Source organism: Manacus vitellinus, unplaced genomic scaffold (genome assembly GCF_001715985.3).
Source record: "Manacus vitellinus isolate BGI_N305 unplaced genomic scaffold, ASM171598v3 scaffold_10_pilon, whole genome shotgun sequence".
In the NCBI taxonomy this organism is placed as follows: Eukaryota; Metazoa; Chordata; class Aves; order Passeriformes; family Pipridae; genus Manacus; species Manacus vitellinus.
This window is the reverse complement of record NW_021938838.1, coordinates 1,221,512-1,249,154: the sequence shown is the minus strand read 5'-3', so window position 1 is coordinate 1,249,154 and position 27,643 is coordinate 1,221,512. Positions and strand designations below refer to the sequence as shown.

Here is a 27,643-nt window from a genome sequence, read left to right as displayed (position 1 = left end):
TACACAGGGCATATCCTCCTGTAAAAAGGCAAAGCTGCACCACACTGTATTATTTCTGAAATGTAAATTTTTGCATATTTTTCAAACAACTCTTTCTCTATTGAGATTTCTAGACTTGAAAGCCACAAATTAAAATATGCAAACTTCTTGTATGTAATTTAGGGAGGTAATATAAACAAACACCAGGCAGCCAACACCACCAGAAGAGACCTGAGCTTCTTGCATTCCCACCGAGCCACTGATTAATTCACTACTCCACAGCAATTCCCACCCCTCACAAAGATCTTTCCTGGTTCCCAATTACCTTCTGTCTTTACTGTGCATGTACTCCTGGAACCAGGTTTTAAACTCTCCCAGCTGGTGCTGTGCCCGTTTCACCACGTGCATGGCTGCAGTCAGATCCCCACAGCGCATGCAGTAGTAAATCAGTGCCCACACAGGATGCCCCTCCACCTCACCATCCTGAAAAGAAAGCAGGAAATACTCCATTTTTTAAATTATTCTTTGCCTCGTTCATTAATTCTGCCCTTATACCCACACTCTAATTTTGGTAAAAAATTCTGTTTGTGTTACAGAAGCCAGAGGTTATAATGGTTAAGTCCTGTGAAAGCTCTGTACATCTTAGCAGTGAAGAGTGTGACTCTTCTTTGCTTGCCCAGATTTCAGTTCTGAGTGGGGTTCTGACAATCCCAGAACTTGCAAATGATATTCTCCCCACCTGGGAGGTGGATTTGTATTATACCCGATACATTAAAACAAGAACTTTAAAATTTAAAACATCTTTACTGAAACAAAGATATCAAGCTAATCATAGATCTCAGTAGGCAAGAAAAAGACAGCAAGACTTAGCTGTGTGCTCTCCAGTGTTAGAATTTATCATTTCTTCATTTAACTTTTAAATTTAATTTTTCAACCCAGCCTGCCTATCTGCTAATTTTGTAGATGCACAGCTATGCACTTTCTACTATATGCAGGTAAGCAGAGTTTTATTCAGATTCCTAAATAAAAGGCTTAGGCTACAACTCAGAGGAATTCATTACACATTTAGTTATCAAAAACTGGTGTCATCATCTTACAACAAGTACAAAAAAAGAGAAAAAGCAAAACAGGGAGATTAAGTTACTGCTTTTTTGAAACATCATAGTGTATTTTAATACTCCTCGGTTGATCTCTAAGATGACCACCCAAAGAGACCATGATTTCTAGAATTCAGAACTCAAACTACTGACCAGCTCTGAGTTCAGAGTGATTTTGGCTACTATCTTCCATTTTCCTAATGAAAAATTCCAGAGAAGGAATAAGAGCCTGCTACACCAAAAGCAGCTTAAACAACAGAAAAGCCACTGGAGGCTGCACTAGTTTCCCATCTGTACTGGAGCAATCAGACTGGTGTTATCATTTTAGCTCAGTGGCTGAGAGTGAGGGACAAACCTGGAGCCCAGGGACAGATGCTGGGAGTTTGATGTTCAGGAAGCTGCGGACCAGTTGGTAAGTCCCTGGGACTCCACCCAGCTGAGCCTGGTGCAAGTTTCCAAAGACTGTCACAAAGGTGTAATTTTTGTAACTGAAAAACAACACAAGCAAAACCAAACATGAACAGACTGAAATACAGCTGCTACAAAAACATTCAGTGCCTTGCAGATCTGACAGAATTAGCAATTTAAAGCAAATTACCTTGATGTTCCAACATTATCATCACAACAGAATGAGGCAAACATTGCTGTCACTTTAGGAAGATCCCTGCATTCAGCAGTCTCAAGAGACACCATGTTTGGAGGCTGTGGACTGCTCCAGGTTCAACTCTCTATTATGAAGTTCCTCTTATTAGGTTTTCATAGTACTAAGTTAAGCTCAATTGTGTAATTGGCAAAAAGCCTTTCCATCCTAATGCTTTAACTCTCAACCCTATCACTAAAGAACAGTTAAACACCATAGATGTGTTTGTCTCTCTTCCCTGCCCCATGAAAAAATATCATCCTTTGGGCTATGGACTTGCCAGAAGGAAATCCCAGAGAAAAAGGGAATTCAGAGAAATACAACTGGTAAAAGCAGCGTTAAGAACATCTTTTAAAATAACCCATCAAAGCATTTGATCAGGGCAGATCAATTCAACAAATATTCATGTTTAGAAGTAGAAGTCTCAAAAATCTATACCCTCATGGAAGACCTATGTAAGCAGCAGCAATAAATGCCATGAAGTTCTTTCTTTCTCTAGAATTATGGCTGAGTCAAGAGCATGCTCCTCAGGGCTCAAGATCACAGTTGTTCCAAAGCAACTAATGCAAGAGCAGCTGTGAGTGGCATTACATCTCCTCTGTGTACAAGTGTACTGGTGAGGCACGGAAACAGTTCAGTATTAGACAATTCCCTCTAGGAAAGGAAAACTCCAAAGCTAGGCACAGGGTCGTGTGTCAAGCCTGAGAGGCACAATCTCCACAGCTGGAAGGGTTGAGGGTGAACTGTATATAACTCTTTCAGTTAGCAGTTAATGGCACTGTGAAAATTTAGCAAGCTGGATCTTTGGCAAATCAGGATAAGAGTCACTGGCTGATTGCACCCTGCTGAGACCAAAGAACTGGGAACAGGAGATCCTCCAGCTCTGTCAGCTCCTCTGTGCACAGGTGGGCACTCCACCATCACCCCTGGGTGACAGGAGCACTGATGAGGTGTGACAAACAACTGTCAGGGCCAAGGAGAGCCTGTGCCAGGAGGTGAGAGCATCTCTTCCCAGAGTGTTGTATGAGAGCACAGCACTGTCCATGCTCCGATGGCAGATCTGTGTCCCTAAGGAGTGTCCTACACTGCAGCCACTGCTGCACGGGCTGAACGAGCCTGCTGGCACCACACCCCAGCTACCAGAGACCCTGCACCATGCACATGGGCAGGGGATGGGTAATGCTGCCACCCAGGGACCTGGCTTTGGGCAGCCCCACAGCCTGCAATCCTCCAAGCACTTTCCCGGTCAAGGAAATTAGGCTCCCATGATACTTGCTGATAAACGCAGCAAACCACCTCCTACAGCCTCAAAATCACTGCCACACGTCTTCACATTTTCCCAAAACTTTTCAGTGTAGAAATGGCACGATCAGAACTGACTCACTGCACTGGGCTGACCCCAGTGCTGTCCTCACGAGCTGCTGACAGTCATCAGCAATCACAAAGTGAACATACAGAAAACAATTGTTTTTTTCAGAGGGGAAATTGATCCCTTTCCACAAGTGACAGATTTTCACATTTCACTGTGCAGATATGGAATATTTATAAGCAACACAGAAGAAAGAATAAAAAGTCTTTGCATCTTCTAAACAACCTCCCCATGGATTCAAGGCCTTTTTAACTAGATCACTCTTAAACTAAAACAGCTTTATGTTCAAGTGGCTGCTCTAAGCCCTGCACAATAAAAAAGACAGGCAGCAGACACTGCTGTGAGCAGCACAAGGTAGCTGACTTCTTAACATGCACATCACAAAGTCATTCTGGCTTGTTATTAGGGAACTTTATTAAACTGTGCCCCCCAGAGCATTCCCCTTACCTCTGCTCCAGGTAGTGCAGAGCGTGCCTCACAAATTCCATCCGCACCTCCATGTTGGTCCGGACCTTCAAGGCATCACTGGCAGGAACCAGGGTAACATCAGTCATTTGTTTCACCATGGCCCACATCTCGGAGATGTTCTGTAAAGAAGTCATTCCACACCTCAGCAATTAGTACAGAACGAACAATCAACACTGTTTTGAGCTACATGGAGCTCTGATGCTTAAGGAAAGCATAAAAACACAAGAGTAATGTAATCTGAGAGTTGTACTGCAGATACTGGATGCAGTCATGAAGGTAAGTTGATTCTGTCCTGCAGAATTCAAATTTCACAGGCTTTTCTGCATAATTCTTGTCCAAGAAGATGGCTATAAACATTGTACTGGCAATTGTCACCTAGGATTGACAATTATTTCCAAAACTAGGCTGGGTACTTGGTGCTCGGCCTCTTGCCCATTTTCAGTTCACACTTTCCACTCAATAAATCCCACAGCACCATCAGCTTTCCTTGTAAGCAATGGCTCTGGCTGCCTTTGGAAAGCTGTATGATCAGCTGTGATAAGAATCATCAAAAGGACACTGATCACTTGGACAAAGGCTCAGTTATAAATAAAGGCTGAAAACCATCCAGGTCTGCTTATTCACAAGGACGAGATCATATCAGTGTCTGCAGGACTGGGGTGTCCCTGCTGAAACGGCAGAAGACTGAGAACTAACAGCTCTGTTCACTTGGGCAAGGGTAGCTCTTTCATCCTCCTGCTTCAAAGCAGCAAGAACACCGAAATTCACTGTGTTGTGCCTTGAAAACAAACAGAGCTGTTCAGAGCAAAGATGCACATCTGCAATTCAGATCGGACTGAGGCATTTTCTGAACAGCTTCTTGCTCTCCCCATTTGCACAGGTTTTCCATGGCTCTGACCCTCCTGCAGGATTCTCCTCCAGGCATTTCTTGAAGGTGGCCAAGTTTGTGCATTTGTTTTGGGTTTGGGGTGGATCAAGGCAACACCATTACAGGAATAGAAAAAAAAAAAAGTAGACAGATCATTGGTTTAAAGTCAATCCCAGGGGCTTTATGCTTTGCTATGGGAGCCTATTTCAGCTCTACCACAGCCTGATTGAAAACCCTTCACCTACAACTAAATACCTTCAAACGACATTGAGAGACCACATTTGGAAAACCAAACCAACAGAATCTATTTAACATTAAAAGCAATTTTTTCCTCCAACAGCTTATCACTTATGATGGGACACCAGGGTCGTTTCTTCCTCACTGTGTTAAGAAATTTTCACCATGACCAGCTTCGTCACAGGTGGGCCCTGCTGCACTGGAGAAAATTCCAGTATTGTCTCTGTGTTTTCTGTGGAGCCACGCAATTTTTTTTGGCAATATCAGTATTTTTCCCCTGATGTCAGCAGGCTGTTAATCACAGCTGAAAACAGATTAAAGGCATTTCCTTATGTTAACTCACTGGCAGTACCTTATCATCCAGTCCTGCAGTAGCAGCACAAAGGTCCACCAGGTTAGGCTGCAGATGTCCATTCACAATCTTCTCATTATAAATATAAATCTAAAACATAATTAAAGTAAGCATGTTTAACAACACGTATTATGCCCCATCCCCTTCCCAGCCACAGCAGCAAAATCTGAACCAGGCTGTCCCTCTGCTTCTCTCCCACATTAACTGCTTCTAACCCAGCAGTGGAGGAACCCTCCTCAGCCTCACCCGAGCTGCCACAGCACCCCAGAGCCCCAGGCCTGCCTGAGGGCAGGCAGCTGCCCAGCTGCTCAGGGGTTCTGCAGGCAAAGCACTGCGAGCTGGATGCCCTGTTAGACTAATTGCAGCTAATTGTTCAAGGACAAAGATTCAGAAGCGACCTGACAACTAGAAGGCTGTGATATTCCCCTGTAAGGGGCAGCCTCCTACCTGCTGACATAAAAGAAAGGGGATTTTGCTGGTTTGTGGCAGTATTCAGGGAAATCTGAGACAGGGAAATGAACAGAAACCTGGCCCTTCAAAACCTACTCTTAAACATACACACACACACACACATCCCCCCGTTTTAACTCTTGATTTAATTTAGCTTCATCTATTCTTGTTTATTCTACTCTCAGCCTAAAGCCTGTCCACTATGTCTGAAAATTATCATTCTCAGTGCTAGAAAGGCAGTGCCATTGTACTTTAACTCCCTTTGTCATGCACTACTTCAACATGCCCAGTGTGCAAACAGGATGCAGAGCTCAGGACTGCAACCAGAATGCAGCATCAGTGCAATCACAGCCAGGGATGACACTGTGTTCCTGTGAAACGCTTCCAACTGTCCATGAAGAACAATTAATCACCTCAGTGTAATCAAAACACGTTTCATGACTGCTGATAAACCAAAGCAGCATGAACTGCCTGATCTCCAGGTCTCCTAACTCCCCCCTGAAAGCACAGGAGCCCCACAGAGGCTGCTGACACCCAGGTATTCTTGCACTCCAGCAGGCTGACATTGAGGAGAGCTCAGCCAGGCCAACTTCTCCAGAGGGCTTGCCAGGAGCATTCAGTGACTGCACCAAGTGTTCTGGTAGCAGAAGCCTGGCCACAAACACCTCGTTTCCAGGGCACACAACAGCAGCCTGTGCACAGCCTGTGACCTGCCAAGGGCCACCTGCCAGGGTGGCTCCACAGCCACCCCAGAGCCAGCCCTGCGAGACAGGCTGGGCTCCCCGTGTTCAAAAACCAGCAGAGAACTACACTGACAGCCTCAAAGTACAGGCATAGTTGTGCTGTAAGGAAGACCCTCACTGCAGGTATATCCCAGCAGATATGAACTAAATTAACCAACTATTTAACAGCCACCAAATCAAACGTACACTTTTATCAGCACAGTCGTGCCCCTTCTGTAGTTTGTTTCTTTCCAGTTACTATAACTGAATGCAGATGAATAAAACAGATGCAGGAGCTGCTCTCTCTGCCTCAGCACAGACTGAGCCAACACACACAATAACAGTGATTGTGTGCAAATTAGGCAACGCTTTGTCTGTGCCGTTTCACATATTCCATTTTGAAAAAATCAAGTCCCTTTCTTTCATTTTGTTCCCAACAGTGCTGGTAAACAGATAATCTCGAACAACAAAAGTAATAAATTGGTTATGTAAAGAAAGGTTTATCACTTTTCCATGAAAATTTTCTGAGGGAGTCTAATGCTACCAGGCATATTAATTCATAGCTGATGCACTAAAGCCTCTCATAAGCAATGCCATTAAAATAGGATACAATTTGACAAACATCAGGATTAAGACTTCAGCATGTTTTTTTCTACACACATACACATGAGAACAGTGATCTTCCACACGTGAGAATAAAGGGAGTATAAAACCTTCATTTGCATACAATTATACATTGACACAAATCCTAAAAAAATACTGCTTTTGAAAAGTTGAAGGAATTTCAGTTTACTTTATAAGCATAAATGTTTTCTACATTCATACATCATATACGGTGTTTAGGATCTCTTTTTGACAAAAGAAATCCTACAGCAAACAGGTGAGTACGTTCCTAAAACATCGTGCAACGTTTACGTATTTGCCAATTGCATTTTATCTCTGGGCAGATATTTTAATGTTTTACTTACCATGCCTTCTTACACACTCTGCTCACATCTTCATTTCCCCTGCCCCTCTCTCCGTAGAACACAATGTTTAACTGTGTTTTGCCATTTCCACTCACCTGACGAGCATATGCCATCTCCACGCTGTCCAAAGAGCTGCGACCCGGAGGACCCACCTCACCAGCATAGCTGGGCTGTTCAATGAGAAGCAAATAGGAAGGCATAAAGTGCAGAATTACCACAATGCATTTTACCAATACATCTGCTCCCAAAGAACAAGAGCAAAACTGTGTTCCTGACAGAACTAGAGAAAAATGCAGTCTCACTGCAATACCCCGGTACCTTCCCAATATAGCTTAAACTTCCCAAAGTGACAGAAATCCTCCTTACTCATGCACAAGCCAACCATCAGCTCTCTAGAATTAGGACATCAGTGTCTCTTGGTAGCATCTTATAATTTTAACTCTTTGGTTTTGTTTCTGAAAAGGTTGCTTCTTGTCACGTCGATGTCTTGCTGTGAAGCATCTTGTCCAGATCTCCGTTACAGCAAGGGCATGGAATTCAATGGACCAGCTCAATGGATCCAGTCTAGCAGATCTGACACTCCAGTTTTGTCCCAGTACCATGACACAGACACAAAACAGGACTGCAGCATTCAATTATGTGCTGAAAGTTGCCCCACTGCTGGTCTGCTGCAGGAAGAAGTATGCTGGCAATATCCTGACCTGAAAAAATTGTCTTTTTACCCACAGAGACTATGCCAGGGTTGAGATATTTTGAGTGTAGAGCAGGAAGAGGCAGCTGATGGAGTCACAGCATGGAAAATTCATACTCTTATAAAACTCAAAATACAACATGCCATAATAGCCCAATTCTGCATAAAGCTATTCTTGTATGTTTTCATTACAAAGCACTGGTATGTTCTCAGTACAGCCACCACTGAACATGGATGTTCACCACTCTGCAGGAAAGAATACTCCCAATTAACTATGCAATACTGTCTGATATTTCCTGCTTCCTAAAAAAAATGTAACTCTTCCATTTCAGCATCAGCATTGCAAGTCTTGGGTTTGAAACATAAAGTGCAATCATTTTAAAGACAGATCCCTTTGAGGCAAGCAGTCCTTTAATATCAGCTGCTTCATAAGCCATGCTGGCCTGAAGATAAAAGCAAGACAAGCTCAGTACAGTAGCATAATATTTATTATGAAGCCAACTGACATAGTTGGGGCAAGGAAAGAAGGAACAGACAAGCTTTCAGAAGAGCAAGCAGGTTTTCAGGCTTGTTACTGTATAACTCTAGCTCATCAATATTCATCTAAACTGGAATCAGTAACTTTTTCCAAGAAAGAGCAGGTACACCTGCAGAATTTTAAAATTAAGCTTTTTACCAAAGTCAGTTACAACTTGCTGCACATCCTCATTAGCTGTTACATTGCACTTTAGCAAAACTGTCAAACAGCTTTACTTCTTCTCACATCAGTTACCCAGAATGTCAGTACTTTATTGTCCAGGCAGGATCAACTCCTGGTATTGCTTAAGGACATACTCTAGTCTTCCTGGAAGAGGTCACTTAAATGTGGCCAACTTGCTACCTGTACAAACAACAGAAAGCCCAAATGCAAGGAAAAAAAATCATCATTTTCACTTCCAGCTTAATCAGCTGCAGAGTTCAGCTTTGCTGACACCTGTCAGGCTGCAGCATGGCAGGAGCAATGTTCCTGCCATGACCTGGCTCGTGTGGGTTTCAGGAAGAGATCCAGAAATGGGTAGCAATTCTCCAGATGGTGCCATCATTCAGCTTCTTGTTTCAAATGAGGATGAAATGCTGGCAGGGTCTTCAAAAGAATCTCACTTTTTTGGGAGCTGTATCCCAACTTGAAAATTAAATAATACAAACATATGAACTTCCAGACATGTTACTGATCAGTTTTGCACTGAACACTCTCTCAGTCACTCCCAAATTAATTTCATTTTTATATCAGTTTAACCCAGATTACCTCCTACTGCTCCTTTACACTCATGAGCAAAGACACTAAAGGTGTTCTTGCAAAGACAGTGGCTCCCCACTGTCCTAGTCCATGAGTTTAGATCAGGGAAGTTTTCACAATTTAAAATTTAGAAACAAAGTGACACAACTGCAATGCCAAGAAGGTGTTCTGAATTAGCTAGGAATTTATACATGAAGACAAGGACACCAACCTCTACCAAGAAATTGTAAGAGCTTTGTGCTATCTCTGATTACTGCTTTCTGTGCAGCATACAACAACTGATTACAGGGTAAAAACTACTCAGCTGTGTTTGTCCCTAATATAATGAATTATAAATGAACGAAGGTACCAAAGATAAACCTGAACAATCCTTTAAAATTGCTGGAATTAGTTTATTACTGCATTAATTTCTCACTAATAATGCTATTTAAATAATGTCCAACCTGATTACAAAATCAGGGAGGTGCATTTATACCATAGGCTGTATAAAAACACCTTACAAAAAACCCCAAAGAAATCCCACTTTTTCTTTTTGCAACTGAACTTACACCAAAAATATTCTTCACTGTCCCTCTTAACAGATACCGATATTCAGAAGCGTTTGCATTTTTCTTTCGGTGCCAAACGATCTGACACAAATTCCTTTAAACCCACCTAAAACCCGACAAACTCTTTGTTCTTTAGAACAAAGAAGCTGTTAAAGCAGGTTTCCTGGGAAACAGACGGGATGGCAGGAATAGCGCTTTGCCTTCCCCTCCGAGTGCCAGAGAAAATGCAGAGTTATTTAAAGTAACGCTAAATTATGGACACTGCCATTAATTACTGATGAGGTTTCATCTCCTGAAGCAAGTGAAGAATAGTACAGAGTGACTTAGTGTCACTTCCCAACCCGTGCCCAAGCACCAGGCACGTAAGGACTGGGGCTTTGTTTTATGAATCTGGTTCCTTTTCCTGCTTTGTGGCACCAAAGAGCACCCACGTGGCTGCCACTCCAGGGAGTGGGGGGTGACTGCCGGGTTAAAACCCACAGGTAAGCCTTGGAATTCAGAAGTGCATGCCTGAAACTTAGAAACAACTTCTCTGGGATTTGTGTTTTCCTTTCCTTTCCACAATTTTAATTTTACCCTAACTGTTATGCTTTGAGGATCACTTACTGACAATGTCCCACAGCTGAGAACTGCCACACTGAAATTAAATTCTTTAAATGCCCACTACTGACTTGGCACTTCAGAAAAAAAAAAAATAAATCATGAACTCCAGAATTTGTCCTGCTTTTCTTACGTTTTTCTTTCATATGGAAAAGTAAGCAAGCTTATTTCCTTTTTTTTTTTCCATCATGCATTCTGGCTTAATCTTTGAATTATTAAACTTTAACAAAGCACTTGCTCACTGAACTGTCTCACAGCTGTGCTAAAAGGAAAGTTCAAAAGGAAAATTGAAGCAGTGAGTCAGCACAGGGAAGGCCAGTTCCACTCTTCCTGCTAAACTGCAAAAATGGAGAGGTGTGCAGGCAGTATTTCTGCAGAAGGATGTGAGAGGCATCTCCTACACACTAAGGGGGGGATGTGGGGAAGGAAGAGAATATCCCTTGCTGGCAAGTCAGAACTTACCAAGTGTTCAAACAAGGAAAAGATAACAAAGATGTGCTGAAATCAGCAGCTGGGAGCACAGGAGAAGAATCGTGCTTCAGGTCAGGTTTTCAAGTTTAACTGGAGCAGCAAAAGGAAAAACAGAAAAGTGGGGAATGCACAAAGGACTGTGGAAGCACAAGTGCACACACACATATACCTTTCTGCATCTCTAGTCTGATATTCCTTAAATGGCTTGTGCTGTTTTTCTCAAACATCTTTGCTTTTCCCTGCCCTGAATTTAGGTCTTTCCAAAACATTCTTCAGAACCTTAATATTTATTCTGACTATTATCCATTTCTGAAAGCTGGAGCTATGCTGCACTGCCATCACATTTTTATCTTTTAAATTCACTTAGCCTAACGAGGCTGGTTTTCAAAGGAGTCCTCCTTCATTTGTACTCAGCCAAGCATTCAGCCTCACTTGCACACCAAACCTCCTGCATGCAAAGATGCATTATTCATCACCCTCATATGCATATGCACATTCCTCAGCAGAAGTCTGGGCAGACATTTTGTCAGCACTCCAAGTGGCTTGGCCAGTAGATGCAGGGAATAACTAGGCAGGAGACTGAGCTGGAGAAGCCCCATCAAAATACACTGTGGTGGAGCAGAAAGCATCTTGCAGTCCTTGGGATTTAAGGGACATGAAGACATGGTACAGAGGGGCAGAAGAGAAAACAAGAGCACCAGTGTCTCTTTGTTACTGCACCAGTGTGGTGCTTGACAGCAGGAGTGGAAGAGCTTGGGGCAAGCGTGGAAGAAATTAAAACTTGAAATAAAAGGCCAAAAGAAATGCCTCGGCACCTAGTGGCACAAGACTCACAACAAACACCTTGAGAGCACAGGTGTTTGATACCTTGAAAACAAAACCTTAGGCTTTCCTCCCTTTCCCCCTTGCCAAGAAGCACCTTTTTACCAACTCTGGCTTTCCCCGATGGGAAGAAGGCCAGGCTGGAGGACAAGGGGGAGAAAGCCCTAATGGCAAGTCCTGTGCTGGGTCCTTTGAATTGTGAGCTTTGCCCCTTAATTGGTCTGATTTCCATGAATAATGTGTTGGTATTTCACTCTGCCCAAATTAGCTTGCCCAAAGCTTGAGAATTGGCTCGCAGGCAGACCGGCCCCCTGCTGCCTTTGGATCTGTGCCTTTTCAGTTGATTCTCCATCTCCAGAGGATATCAATTAAACCTCTACTATATTCTACAGGCTGTGTCTGTTTGTGTCACACACACACAAAAAACTTATTTGACTGGAACAAGGCTTTAGAAGAACAACCTGCTGTGGGGAGGTTAGATAACAGGCTTTTAACACAGTAGATGCACTTCAAAACCTCTCAGACCTTTGACTCCTTGAGGCTAAGACTAGAATATATCAAGGATTTTAAATGTTCTTGAAATGATATACTGATACTATGAGTGCTTTGAAAGGGAGAGTGGAGTATTACTGAGTGATGGTGTACATTGAGTCTTTAAACTCAGTCATGAAAAACATTAGGAGGTGGGTTTTTTCCCCTCCTCCCTTCCACCAATTTGATGCTTGGCATCTGGAGTGCCATGGACTAGAGGCAGCATCCCCTTGACACTGAAACACCAGAAAAGGTGCTTCACCTGTTCAGAGTGGGTTATAAGCAAAGATGTTAGAAGCTATCAGTGCAGCTGCCAAGTTTTCAGACTCACAGCCCAAAATAACACGGTCTGTTCCTGGTTTTAAATTAATTCAGTCTGCATTATTTAGCATTGCTAATATTGGAAAGCTGGACAACCTTTGAGAAGTCACAGTAAAGTATGAGTAAAATACTTTCTGGGGAAGACAGCCTCTATAAAAAGATGTATGCTAACTGGGATTAACCTATATTTAAAAGAACAGTAATCAGAAAGGGACATTCCATTAACAACTAATTATTTCCAAATCCCTATACAGGTCATACCCCATTAGCACCAAGGGCTTTTTTTATTTTAATACACTTGCAGGTCTGTAAGTCATTGCAATGAACAAGAATTCATTTTCATGGGTGCAGAACATAGCTATAAAAAAATGGGTCTGTTTTCTGGCCTGAAAGCACAGCAACTTGCATTCCCCCCTTTCTTTATCACCTCTGCTGTCAAGGTGAGCATTTCCATGGAGCTCTGTGCAGGGGCTGTGATGTAACTTTGTGCTCCAGGGATTGCAGCTGCTGCCTGATGCTTCCAGATCAGAGAGGGGAAGTTCCCACAGCTCTGCACATAACTCTGCTTTACTCCATCCATTGAACTGGAGCATTTTCCTTACAAGAACAAACTGTAAAGTTTGTTAAAGAAGTTGTTACAGAAGATAAGGAATGTTTTAAGATGCTAGTCAATACCTCCTCATGTAAAACATGGGGTTAGTCTTGCCCAAAGGATTTGGTAACTACTGGATTAAACTTGAACTGATGAACACTAGAGGTCTTAGTAGCACAAAATTCTAATCCGCTCTGCATGAGACAGCAAGATAATAAGGAAAGCTTTTTTTTTTCGATTATTAGTTTGGTTTTGCCAAAAAAACCTGTGAGACTTCATCAGCCTCCTAAGAAAATCCAGAAATCCTGGCTAGCACACAGTGATAAGGGAAAGAGAGCACTCTAAGACCTATGTGTAAGCACAACTGCACCTGAGAAACTGCTCTCACTAGCAGTGCAAAGGTTTCCTGAGGGTGAAGCTCCCTGATGTGTTTTCTGTCCCCTGGGTATACTGACCTAATATGTGCCTGTGTGACAATTTCCAGCTTGCAAATATGTTGCTTAAAACACAGCTTCAGCAATAGGAGCTCCGTTGCCTGCACCCATCAGTCAGTAGAGACAATCACAAACGTTTGATATTTTGCTAGACAGTGCATTCTGCTAGTCACTGTCATTCTGGAATCAAACTAGAGATTTGATAGTTCTCATTTTCACCCAGCTGTAGCTGCAGAATAAAACCCAGAGGTGGTTTCAGCAGTGCTGGAGTGCCAGCTGTGTATGATGCCATGCACGGCTGTGCACAGTGTTTAGAAGGGCACAGTTACCTCATTTTCCTGGGTGAAATCGAGAGCATCTTCCCCTGATGCAAGTAGAGAATGAAGAATCCTTTGTTTCACCTGTTCCCATTCAACCAGCATTGATTCTCGGTGATACTCCTCAGCCATAGCAAAAGTCTGTTGGTGAAGAAGAACAAGAGCTAAGGAACACACAGAAACACCCACCAGCCTAGTTCAGCTATTAATAGACAAGCCCAAAAATGAAACAGAAAATAGCAGCTACATAAATCAATTAGGTCAGCCCTCAGGAGCTAATGATGTGCTGCATATTATTTTAACAGGCTTCGTGTTCAGGTACAGGGGGATTTGGAAAGTAGGTGTGTGTGGAATTAAGACAACTCTCACACACCTCCAGCTGGTAAAAGAGGGAAACTGTGTCTCTTCCATGGTACTGCAGTACACAAATCTGAGCAGGCTGGAAATCAATAGGCTTGCTCCTTTAACTGAACAGCACACACAATATATCCAGGTCATCACTGATCCATGTGGCTTGTTGAGATTTAACTTCTCTTATGACAACCAGCTTTTCACCTCCCCAGAGGCTACAAAGGTCTGACTCACTGTGTTCTTAACAGAGATGTGTGTTTATTGCCCATAATTCATTTTCAGGTCTTTACCAGTGTGTTTTTCTTTTAAATGGGAAACAGGAGAAAATAAAAGTTAAAAGTATTACGGGAAAATTAACCAGTGCCAAAGAACCAGAAAGTCTCTCTCAATAGGAATGTAACTCAGGAAAGCCCATAGGAAATATCATATCCCAAGAAAAAAACCATCCTTTTACCTTGAAAATGGCTGATGTACTATATTGTCTTCAGATTCAATTGGGAACACATGGAAGGAAACAGCTCAATAACCCTTATTTTGGCAATGGCATTAGGACAGAGAAGATGCTTCACTACCTTTCCTGTTATTGTTGGGGTGAGACTAACAGCCTTGGGATTCTGGGACAGGAAATAAGAATGTCTCCACTAATTCTAAGTAGAAAATAAGCTATATTGTGTCTCTCACTTCTTTCTCTTTCACATAGCTCTGTGCAGCAAACGTCTTGGTTGGCTGACCAAGTTTTTAATCTCTTTGCAGTCCACTGTTAGGACATTGTCAATTAATGGGCAGTGTGTTCCCTAGAATAAATGAACTGATGAGAGGCAGTGACATTTGGCAAACATTTAATTCAGGTGCATGTATGCAACTAGAGCATAGGATTTGTGTTTCTTTGTTTTGTTATATAAATTCACTTCATACTTTTGTGGTAGGATACATGTCTCATCCTTACCTTCACTATAATAATTTTAACAGAGTTTTAAATATGCTTCCATAATTACAATATAATTATGTAATCAAAATAATTTAATAATGCTTAAGTACTATTTCTTATCATTTGAAAGAAACACAGGCTCAGTTCTAAACCTGATGCCCTAAGTGTACATGGAGGGAAACAATAAGCATTAGGAAGCATGGAATGACATTTCCAAGAAGCAGTTTTAAGACAAACAACAGGAAGTGTTTTTCCACACTGCATAATTCAATTGTGAAAATCATTGTCCCAGAACATGACAGACACCAAAAGCATAAACAGATTCAGAAACAGGATCAGATGAATTTCACATCAGAAAACAAGTTGCAGCTCAGATCATCTTCAAAACAACTACTTGTTTGGAGGTGAAAAGACAGGAGATGAACAGGGGAAGGCTAACTCCGACTTTTTCTTACACACTAAGTACTGGTTCCTTTCAAGGGAAGAAAACTGGACTCCACAAATGTCTCCCTTTTTTGTTTTTGTTTTAAGGAAAAAATGGTGCTTTATTCCCACTTACCCTCCTCCTGGACTCTTCAATGGCTGAGAGCAATGCATTATCTTTTTCATTTTTCAGGAATCCCTGCAGAAAAGGAGAAACAGAGCTTCAGACAACAAATCAGCCTTGCACTCACATCAGATACATATTGCAGTACTCAGTTCTTTCATCCCTGAGATGTGCTCAGAGCTCTCTCCCCAGTCCACTCTCGAGAAGTTTAAAGGTCACTTTACTTCACCAGAGGTACAGTAAGATGCCCACACAGAGCAACGTGAAAATGAAAATGCATTAATCCCCTCTTTTAATATGCATTAAATCCTAGTGACATGTCCTGCTTCTATTCTCTTTTATCTCTGTGTCCCAGCATCTGCTTCCTCTTGCTCTCCATTTGAGGGAGCTGGGATGAAAGCTGGTAGGAGTGATAAGCCAAGATAAGATTGTTGGACTTGAGTATGCTGAAAAAAATAAAAGAGGCTTTGACTTGGCAGCTTCAGGCAGAAGTGGAGCTCTTGGAGGACTGATGGGAACTGTGAAAAAGAGCCTTAAAAATAGTTGAGGAAGGATGGAAATAACTAAACAGTTGGAAAGTATACAGAAAAAGTTTACCACATAGCCTCTCTCCATGCATACAGCTGGAGTAAGTAAAAAAGAATTGTCTTTGTAATTTTCAGCATATCAGTAAATCTGAAAGAGGTAGTGTGTTGTGAACAGACTGATTTAGATGAGCTGTTAGCTCCTTATCTCCAAGGTTACCTTCATGACCTATACTAAGAAATATAAAATAGTTTTAACTTTAAACAAGTAGCCAGGTAAACTGCAGTAACATAGAGAGGCAACACTCAGGATACATTTATCACACCTTAACTTGAATATCTTTATTTTGCATTTTCACTGTTACATCACCAATTATACAAACCAAGTTGATTTGTACTCCCACACTTCAACTTAATCAGTATTCAGATCATAAAAAAGAAAAAGCCTTTGTCTCCCTCTGAAGTAATCAACTATAAATTATCAACTCCATTAAATGCTAATATCTTAAAAGCCTGTACACTCATTACACAGCTCTAAAACCAAAAGCTGCTAACAAACCTAGAGTGGGAACTCAATGGACCACACTTTCATAAAGAGAATACACAATTGCAGCAGTGACCAACTGAATTTGTCAGGAATCAGGGGGGTTTTGTGCCTTCCATTCTCCCCATCTTCCTGCAAAGAATCCCTGTGCTGTCACAGGGAGATTTGGGCCACTGAAAAATATACCTATGGTAGGTCTTAGAAAAAGCCTGCAGCACAAATACATACAACCACAGGTATCACAGACTACTGATCTGGGAGTGAGGAGCATTTGAAATCCCCCCAAACTGAAGAAGTCTGGCAGGAAACTGCCCCCTCAGTGTTCTGCCTGCCCTCCTGCTGCCCAGCACCAGTACAGGGAACAGAGGGCATTGCTTCCTTTCCTTCTGAAACATGTAGAATGAGCATTTGACAGACATACATGGGACAGGTGTGACTCCCTTCAGCCAGAAATAGGAATGTGACCCCTTTCTGTACATCAGGGGGAGAACAAACTGCCACACCCCGAGACAGCCGTGCCAGCGCTTCCCCAGGCACAGCCCCTGGGTCACACACAGAGGGAGAGGTCACTCCCACCCAGCCTGCTCTACCTTTCACCAGCCACCATGCCCTGCTTTACTTTTAGGCAATGCCCACAGAGAAATCACAGTCACACTCTGAAAAGGGGAAGCTAAATCCAGATCCTTGCACACGTCTGGGGACCAGCTATTCCAGCAGCTGTCACTGAGACAAGGGTTGCTGCAGTCACATAACTGGGCCGAGCCCCAACCTTGGCTCTGTGCAGGAGAGGTGGGGAGGGATGGGGACATGCTTTGTAAGGCTTGTCCATGTCTGCATGGGTGGAAGGACTTTGGGAGGGTAACAAGTTTGTTGGGCTTTTTTTGGGGTTTTGTTTTTTTTTTCCTTCATTTCCCCACCTCCAACCTGAAGTGAGGAAAAGTTATCTGGAATTATGGAATTATAACAAGCAGTGCTTCTAGACCTTCAAAGCACACACCAACATAGGAGCAGAAGAGACAGCTTCGTTTCTGATGGTAGGGACATGATGCTGCAGAGGACAGCATGCTAGCTGTATGCTAAAAACATTGTTAATTGTACAGGCAAAACCAGCCCCATCTCCAACACCCAGACCTGTGGCTTTCTGGATGCAATGGGCAGTGGGAGCTTGCAGAGATCCTGGATGCCTGGCTCCCTGCTCATCCTGTGAGCACTGGGCTCCTGAAAGCCCCAAGAGATGAGTCCTACCTTTATTGCCCTTGGTTTCCCCTCTGTCCTTGGAGGGATGTGTGCCCTGAGCTGAGCAGGTGCCTGCCCAGAAATGTACACAGCAATGATAACAATCAACAGAGTAATTTAAGACGTGCTTGAACTTCCCTTGATGTCAGTAAATCCAGGCTGAGTATTTTAATGAAACCACCCAGCTCCCAGAGAGTTCACTGGGTCCATTTAAGGGATTACATTACACTGAATGCCAATTAGAGGATGATAATTGTCTTTTTCAATCTCAAAAACTACTCTTTTAGCAAAAGAAAATCCTCACACATTCCAAATAATATCTGTAATGCCTCACTGAGGAGAGGCACATTTTAAAAAGGTTGCCCTGTGTCTTGTGCTAAACATTATGACTGTAGCATGACAATTGCTGCTTCAGTTAATTACAGGCTAATTGTTAAACCTCAGAAGAGGGTGTTTCAGTAACTCCTGTTACTGCTCATGAGACTGCTTCTGCTTAGTTAGGCCAAACGAGCTCCTGGGGGTGTCACTCCAGGCTTCGGTGGCCAGAATTTCACTCGTTAAGAAAGTGAGGGGGGTCTGGCTGCTGGATTCCCCGGGTTTATTGTATTGCCACCTAGTGGTGCTCTACACTGTGGTCACTGGACATGGAGATTTCATGGACATGCATAAATGCACACAAGTGTACCTCTGCTGTATGAAAAAGCAGAGCTCTGGAACACGGATGGGCAGAAAGACAGAAGAGATGTGCTTTACCTTAGAGAGTTTTGGTCCTCAAAAACCCCAGGCCACAACTTTAAGGGTTCACATATGTCTTAAGAAGTCTGGGCTGGGAGTGGTGCAGGTTGTGCTCACCAGTTACATCTGCCCTAAAAGCTTTCCACAGTGCCAGAGGTGAGGTCTGACTTTGCCACGAACGCTCGCAGGCTGTACCAAGGGTAGGGCGGCGCAGCTCAGCACGCACGGGGAGCACACGGCCCAGCTGGCAGGAGCTGCCCTCTCAGGGGAGATGCTCCTGCCTGCACAGAGAGTAATGAGGCACACTGGGCATCCAGCGAGGAGAGAACAGAGATTATTGTCACAAGACAAAAGGCTATTTTGCGGCGGCAGATGACAAAGACAGGAACAGCCACCACGAGCATCGCTGAAACCTCAGAGGCGAAAACCCCACCTTGCAGTTCCCCGTGCACAAGCTCTGCCCTCACAGGGTTCCCAACGTAGCCTGGATTTTGCTTGAAAATTAAAATGAAGGTTTACTCACAAAGCTCACAGAGCCCTCATATCACATCACTGTGCCCTCCTTTACTGAGTGGCTTTTGATTTTCCTCTGTTACTGTGGGACTCCCACGCATCCTTCCTGTGTTTAGTTCAGAAGGGAAGCAGCACAAGTCTTCTCCATCACCAATTCTCAGCAAAACTCGCTGCCGAATGTTTCCCACACGCCATTTGTACAATATCCGATGCGATGCTGTTTGCAAAACAGGGACACAGGCATAGAAATGCACTCACTCTCCCACCTTCAGGTTCCCGTTTTCAGTTAGTCCTGCCTACTCTTACATGTCTACTGACTCACAGCATCCTTCCCAAGCACGTTGCAGATCCTCTTGGATCTCTTACACCTTGAATTCCAGGCTGATCTTCTCACATGCTCCCATTTCTGCTGAAATCCAGCCCCACTCTGCCTTGCTCAAGGATGGTTTGCAGAAGAGGCCCCACCAGTGGAAGGGCAGATGTCTGCATACCCCCCTGGAGCCTGTGCCACCTCCCTGTTCTCATCTCCCTCCTTGCTGCACTCTTATTTCTCCTCTCAGACAACCACTGACACAGATTGATCTGACAGGAACCGACACCTGCCTTGCTCCAGCCTGAATTCCAGCAAGAAAAGTGTTCCAGTAATTCATTATCTGTATGAAAGGGCACCCACACAAAAAGGGTCCCTTTATGACAGGAGACTGAAAGTCTCCTCCATTTACCGCAGTAAATGAGGTTAGTAAACTCTCCTGGCTGAGAGAAGTCTCTTAATTACTTTCATCAGCCAGGCCATACTTTTAATACTTGATCTTGGTATTCAAGCTGTCAAGAGAAGGCGAATGTTGCCAAATAGTATACTGAGGCCTTGGATGTTGACAGCAATGGTTACTTTTTCACTGGCAGAGAAAGAAAGAAGAAAATGAAATGAGCAATCTGGGGCCATTTCAAGTCAATTGCTCTTCAATTAAAATATTTCCAAGTGCTGGATTTCCTGGAGATCCAATGAATCCAGCAGGGATGGTAAACAAAAATCACCCTTCAGCGAAGGTTTGGGCATAGTAGCTCCAGGTGAAGCACCTGAATTTATTTTCTCTGCTAGTAATTTTAAGAAAAAAATTGTTAAATATAATTCTACTGCAAATGTAGACATGTCTTGAGGTGGTGCACCCTGGCACAGCCCTCCTGGAACCAGAAAATGAAGCAAAGTTACCTGGAACCCACTGCCACAATAATAGACCTTACTAGGTATTATTGCTTTTTTAATACAAATTATTGTTTGTGCTGACACAAGCATCAGTGCTTGCTGGCTGGCTTTAAATAGATTGGCCAAAGGGCCCATAAGCCATGGGGTGGCCAACTGTTGCATTCCTGAGGACGGGGACATGCCAGGGTGGCACGGGTAGTGTTTTTCTCCATTCACTCTTCCTTTGCATACATGACACCGGTGCCTCTTGGAAGCTTCCACAGGTCTCCTCAGGATTTGTTTTGCAAAAAGCATCAGTTTTTGCTAAAGCCACGCAGATAAGCAGCTTCCCTATAGACCTTGGCCAGTGCAGTGCTGTGTCCTCCAAAGCATCAAGGCAGCTGCCCAAAGATCAGCTACCAAGCACAACCAGCCAAGGACATTTGTGAAATTGGCTTTCTCCTTGGAGAACTTCATACGGCAAAACTGCTACGGGGCCAAAGCAGACTGAGGGCCCGAGTGCAGAAATCCCCAGAGAAGAAGAGACCCCAAGGAAGGGTTCAGTCAGGTTCAGTCAAGTCACTTCAAGCTACCTGAGAGACAAGGGTTGAATGACTGTACATAGACACAGAGGTGAGCTGGAAGGAACGGTCTGACGAGGCTCATCCCGTAGCTGTGTACATTGCTCAGTTTAAGGATTTAGCAATACAAAATTTCCCCAGCCTAAGACAGCTGCACTTGTCAAACTACAATGTGCATTTCTCAGCTTCCTTACCATCACGTTTAGAGTGGGAAATCCTGAAGCATTTTTAATTCACTGTTGACTGAACAGGAGAAGAAGCAGGGAAAAAAGCAGAAGGGTTTGCAGTTTGCTAAGACCCAAGAGCCAGTTGTTGTATCAGAGACTTTCAAAGCGACAGCCATGTTGGAGTTGAAGAAGTAAAAACATGTAGGTGAACAAAAAATCCTGCTAATACAGCCAAACACTGGGCTTGGGGCAGATATGCTGCCCTGCTACCTCCCTTGAATCACATTCCCCCAAGCACCATGACTGTGCTCCACGCTTGTAGCCAACACTCGTGTTCAATTGGTTTGAGAGCCAAGTTAGGAGAGTTCTTCCCCACCCTGCAAGCAGATAGCACTTGATTGGCAGCAAGTCATTAAAATATACAAAGCACGACCTCCTCTCTGCTCCATTTCATGACTAGCAACAATTTTAAAGGTTACTTCAGGGGTTTTTTAAGCGGCTTTCCGCTCCAGCAAAATCAAATTTTGCAGAGCTGCAATGCTGTCTCCTTTCCTGCTGGAGAACCAGTAACCTGGACCTGGCCCCAGCAGCAGCAGGCATCGATGCATTCCGTGGTGCAGCCTGGTGGGCAGCACACGTGGTGCAGAACAGAAAGGGGCACCTCCGTTTGCCCATGAGCCTCTTCCACGGGCTCCGTGCGCTGCGGAAGATGCACAGCAGCACCCTTTGCCAGAGACAAGTCCTGGGGTGGGAACGGGGCTTCCCTGCCCCACCATCAGCATGCTGTTGATGTAGTGCCCAGGTTTGAACACAGCCTTTAATCCGTGTCGCAGAGTGAGCTTTAGGCAAATATTTACAAAGTGGTCTCCCCCACAGGCTAGCGCCGGCAATTCAAAAATCTAGTACATTTTTTCGTATTATTTTACTGTTTTAGACTGTTTGATCTGTGAGACTCATGCAGTTTTCACAGTAATCTTCAGACCGTATCCAGGAACATTGGATTTTACTGTGTTGGATAAATATCATTATTCCTTCTAGCCGTGACAGGAGAAACTCAAACTGCCGAAAGAAGCACTCCTCGGGAAATCACAGCTCAGCTCTAACAGAAGCAGGGGCAGATGGTGCACGCTCTTTGACTCTTGCTGGGCCTGTTTGGATCTGGCAAGTGAACACTGGAAATGCGTTCCTTAGACATACAGGCTCGGAGGGAAGAAATACAAATACCTCTCGGCTCCCTCGTCAGCCAGGACAGCATCCATCAAGTGCAGAAGGCTAATCCCAAACCATCAGTTAATACCAAACCATCCCCAGCACTGAGAGACACCACCACCTCCCACACCCAACCGCAGTCCTCCCAGACACATCTGCAGCACGAGGCCATCCAGGAGAGCGCAAGGTGTCTGCAGTGAACAGAAGCACTTACCATGAAACATACCGGGAGCACAGCTTTGTCACACTGGAAAGGTCTAGAAAAATACCACTGCTCGGATTTCCTGTTGGAGTATTGTGCCTCAGCAGCCCCAAAAATGGAACTCTCTCCTATGTGGCACTGCTTGTTGTGCATATAAATGGAGATCATCGCTGTGGGCACGAAACACAACTCCGCTCAGCTTTAGTTTCTTCTAATTCAACATAGGATGCTCAGCAAGTTCAGGTTGTCATGCACTATGAGATTTCAATATTTCACTTAAAATTGTACTTACAAGTAGCTTAACTCCTAACATAACATGGAAATTCACTGCAGTGTTCCTATGTATTTTAAGATTTTACAAAATATGTCAGATTGGCAAGATCTAAAAAATCCGAGCGGAATGATTAAAACGAGTGAAGTGGGACGCTGTTCTAAAAAACACCACGGCATATCAACCATCACAATATGTATAATTTATATATTGCTTACACAGTGTACCTAATTATTAAAATATTAGTAATTATCCATACTATTTGTTGTGTCTTTCCCCTCCATCAGAGTGAAATGAAAATAACTTCAATTACACAGATCAGTCTCTCATTCTCAGGCTCTACAAATCGTTGCCGTGTCATGTCGGGCTGCACAGTGCATGGGAATGCTGTTAGAAGAGGGTTTAGTAGGCTTTTTTCAGAGGCACAAACACTTTAATGGCATAAAACTAAGATAATACCTTTTTTAATCTAAAATTTTACAGCAAAGTTGCTCAGAATGAGATTCTCTTTCACATACAACTATCAGCCTCCACTGCACAGATCATTTTTGACAGCAATTGTTAATTCAACACAAAAGTAGTGTAAGCAACAGCGCTGCCTTCTCTAGTGATCCTCTCTTTCTCCCCAGGCATGTTCTCATTTTCTTTCTCTCTACAATACAACTGGGAGTGGTTCAACAAGAATCCCAGGTCCTACCAAGCTAAAAAGCACCATGGAGATATGTGCAAAATACAAAGTCTTGAATAACCCCAACCTGCTTAGAGGTCATGCAAAGAACAGAAGGAAGAACAATGAAAAAATATATCTGAACCAGAAAAAGAAGGTGGACAGACTCTTGCCTGCCAACTATGGCAGTAGGAAACGTTCCTCAAGAGCTACCAAAAGGAGCTCATCCAGCGGGCTGACACTGGTACATCCCACCTGAAAGCGTCTCAGACAGAGTCTGGGTTTGTCTCAATGAAGTGTCACAAAGACAACTGAACCCAATGCTACCTCATTTGGAATACACCTTCTCAAGGGAGGCAAGCTCTCCACACACATTGGGCCAGCAGGACCCACAGGAAGCCCATCTCCTTTGGCACCAGCATTTCACCATCAGCACAGAGCGAATGGACCACACAGTCTGAAATCTGAGCTCATTCATCACATTTCCAAATACATGGCTACCTGTTTGCCTCAACATTTTTTAAATGCAGGGGGATGCCCTTAGCGTGGAGCTTTGCTCAGCGCTCTGACGAGCGGCTACAGTCTCTGAGCTACACACATCCTCTCAACAGCATCGTGATTAAAAAATACAACCCTACAGAAATCACAAACACATCGAGAGATCCACAATCAGAGCAAAACTCAGGGCTTTGCCTCTTTTTTTGAATTTATTTAAAACAAATGAAATTATGAGGTAATTCCAACAGGTTTGAGATCCACGATGCAACCCTACATTAAAAATATTTATGGCATGTAAACAAAGATAATTTCTGATCATCTACTGAAAGAAGCTCTTATATCCGCCTCTCTGGTATCGTGCTTTTTAAGGAAATACTGTGAAAAAAACCTACAGAGTTAAATGACTCAGTATCTTTATCTTCATTGTACAGTCATAACCGAGGCTGTAATGTAATACCTCTTGCTGAAAACATCCTCGCACCAGGCAGGCCGCCCTCAAATCAAGCCATCCAAACTAATTTCACTGATGACGCCATTTTCTTGCTCCTTTCGCTGCCATTTTAGCACCGTGGTTCCTCCACAGCTCCTCGAGAAGTGGCTGCGCGCTCTCCCCTTCTGAGAGGAAACCACGCTCAAAAACCCCAGTGACAAACAAAATCTGCACGTTGCATTTGTGCCTGTGTCACGTCCTCGCCTGGCAGGGCAGGGCCGGGGCACAGTTGCCCTTGCAGACCACACCTCAGTCCCACTGCAGCCAGAGCCGGCCAGGAGTCTCCTGAGATGGTGTGAGCTGAGAGACCAGCCCCTGGAAATCCACCAGCACCACACGAAAAACTGATAAAACTGAGGAAAGACGAGTGTCCAGCCCTGTTACAGGAGGATAGTCTTCCCCCTGAACCCCACAGAAAACACTAGCTAATAAGGGAGTAGTTTGAAAAGAAAAGCAAAAGGCATAAAGGAGGCACTGACAAGCTTGCAGTGTCTGCTGCTGGACTAATTGTACATTAGCATCGACATATAGGCAGCCACAATAACCCAAACAACCTGGCAGCAGAAAATTCATTTCTCAGGATCGTATTCGAAAGCCAAACTGCCACCTCTATCAGTCCATGAAGTATTTCCCATCCCGAAATGACACATTTCTGATGGATCACCAGCAAGAGGGGCAAATTATTAAACAAACCGGAGACTCTTTAACACCCAGCCCCTCCTCTAACCCACTTCTGAGAATTTTAGTGCAGTCCTTTGGTCTCCCCCACCCCTGGTAAGTGCTTTATCCCTCTGCCTGTCTGACTGGGAGCACGTAACCTTGCTGCTTGTGGGAAACAGGGATGCTCTAAGGATTGTTTGGGAACCAAAACATGAGTGATAGTTGCACACCTCTTCCTTCACAATTTCAGATGCGCAGAAACAGTTAAATGCCTTTGAGTTATTCTGAAATTGTATGTAAAAAAACAGTAACGAAAAAAATTGGTTTTCTTTACCTCCTCTGGATGCAGGCAGCGAGCCTGGCAGCGCTGAGCCTGACACTCTCCCTGTTCTCAGGCTGACTCAAGCAGAAGGATTTCGGCTGCCGTGCCCCCATCCCAGAGCTGAAAGCCTGTGTACTGCCTTCCTGAACGTTCCTCAGGAGCACAGTTATCCTTCTGCTCCGGTGAAAAGAAAAGCCAAGCGACATCTTCCAGCCTCCATCTGCGTCTCAGGCAGAGCGAGGCACGCAGAGAACACTCGCTGCCTCCGAGGGACAACGCCTGGTTCAGAGACATCAAACCCCTGTCAGCACCGGGACTGCGACAACCCAGTCACACCAGGATGCAAATCCTAAACCCGGCATAGGTGGCTCTCCCCAGCGCTGCACCTCCACAAAGGGGTTTCCCCGAAACATTTCTGTTGCATTTTGAAGTCTCCTTGGAAAAAACCCACACAGGGAAAGAAAACCTTTCCCAAGTTAAATTTACTTTATTTCGCTGATGGCGACTAATGCTACAAAGAAAGGGCCAAGATTACATGCACTGTAATGTGAAGAATATTTTTTTTTTAAATACACACTGGCACGTCAAGAAAATGTGCAAATTCCAAGTTCAGACCTCCTAAATAACATGAGATGATTTGGCAAAATCATCCACCCAAGGTTAAAAAAATAAGCCCACATTAGCTAGCCCATTCTTTTCCAGTATTTGTAAATAAATCATAGCTACACTTTGTTCACCTAACAGATATTTTCAACATGGCAGCGTGTCCCTTGGAATAAAGATAAATATTTTACTGACAGTGAAAGCAAGCAATTTGGAGTTCATACATGTCATGATTTCTTTAAATCCTCAATTTAAACATGCCGATGGTCTTTAGAAATGGTCTTTCCTTTCTACATTACTGATACATTTCACAAAGTTAATTATTTAAATTACCTATGAATTATTAATTACAGATCATTAAACTAAGAAACAGAAGTCTGGAATATGCCTGTAATAATTACAGAATGTATACTTAAAAATGTTAGACATTATAAAGCTCAGAGAGAAAGGCATGTATTAAAATTCTCAGCTGCAATAAATGATATGTTACCACAAATACTTTACCCTTTCTCAGCTTATTTCTCTCTTATTGTGCAATAAACCTAAGGTTTAAACTTTCCAGACTTGGGGCACGAGACCGGTGTGCTGAGGATACACCAGAGACAATGGGTTTCCATTTTTCTCCCCCGGCTCTACTCCACCCTGGCTAAGGAACTGTCTAGCAGTGCATGCCTTTATTTGTGCTTTGCATTAACAAGGCACACGAGCCTTCGGACTTCAATGTAAATGAAATGTCAAGTCCAGATGCTGCCAACAGATATCAGGGCAAACCCTGCCATAAGAGACCTACAGCTAATTATTCATTGCGGTGCCTCAGTCATTTTCCCATACATTAATTTATGGAGCTTAGTTGAACTCTGTCTCCCACCCACTTCAGACAAAGGAAAATAATTTGCCACACTGTACCAACTGCAAGGATAACTGAGCTGTCTCCCACACAGGGTCAGTGGGGATGGGGTGGCTTCCTCCATCTTTTTACACATGCAAACCACACATTTCATTGTCCTTTACGTGATTTCTTGCTGAGCTGCTTTTGTGGCAAGACCCCCTCCCTTTGCACAGGTAATCTGGTTGAAGAGAGACAACTTTTTGGCCGTGCTATGCCTCTGTTCTGTGTCTCCCCTTCTGAGCATTTCTCAGTTGACAATAGGAAGTGCAGAACATGGCAATTGGGCACCTTAATACCTGGGGAGGGAGCCCCAAAGGAGGCAAATCACCCTCTGCTGCAAGAACCCAGGTGCCATCCCGGCACAGCACGGTTTATTAAACTGCTGTTTTCCATACAGAAAAATAGAATTGAAAGGAAAGGAGAAAAAGCAGCCCACCCTCTCTACTTTTGTCCCAATACCAAAGGCAGGCAGAACTGCCAGTTTGCATGCAGCCTCTGAGTCCTCAGATCTGAGAGTATTAAATCAGCTGCCACCCACCCAGCTAGTCACGGCCACCACATTTAGATAAATGTTAATTCCCTGACTGCTTTCCTTGACTATGATTTTACTGGCTTAACCCCTTTCATAATGTATCCTATTCACTTCAAAGAGAGGTGGGATCTAGGCTGCAAACTCCAGTTGACTAAGCAAATATACTTCACCACCTCAGTCAAGAAACTAACAAAAAAAGCAAATCTCTGTCTTCATTTACTTTGTAAGAGTAAAAACA

At 43.6% G+C, this 27,643-nt stretch overlaps 1 protein-coding gene across 3 annotated transcripts in view; it reads right to left on the bottom strand.

Annotated features, from left to right (window-relative positions):
• NUP93 (nucleoporin 93) overlaps positions 1-27,643 on the bottom strand; it is a 71,442-nt gene that overhangs the window by 14,029 nt on the left and 29,770 nt on the right. For 2 of the 3 annotated variants that reach the window (XM_029965588.1, XM_018082657.2), the window contains 8 exons: positions 15,592-15,654; positions 13,766-13,894; positions 7,986-8,087; positions 7,246-7,320; positions 5,011-5,100; positions 3,533-3,672; positions 1,432-1,564; positions 305-462 (listed from right to left, as the gene is read on the bottom strand). In XM_029965588.1, coding sequence (XP_029821448.1) covers positions 305-462; positions 1,432-1,564; positions 3,533-3,672; positions 5,011-5,100; positions 7,246-7,320; positions 7,986-8,087; positions 13,766-13,894; positions 15,592-15,654 — 890 coding nt within the window. The remainder of the gene's footprint in view (positions 1-304; positions 463-1,431; positions 1,565-3,532; positions 3,673-5,010; positions 5,101-7,245; positions 7,321-7,985; positions 8,088-13,765; positions 13,895-15,591; positions 15,655-27,643) is intronic. The other variant, XM_029965589.1, reaches the window with a different exon arrangement.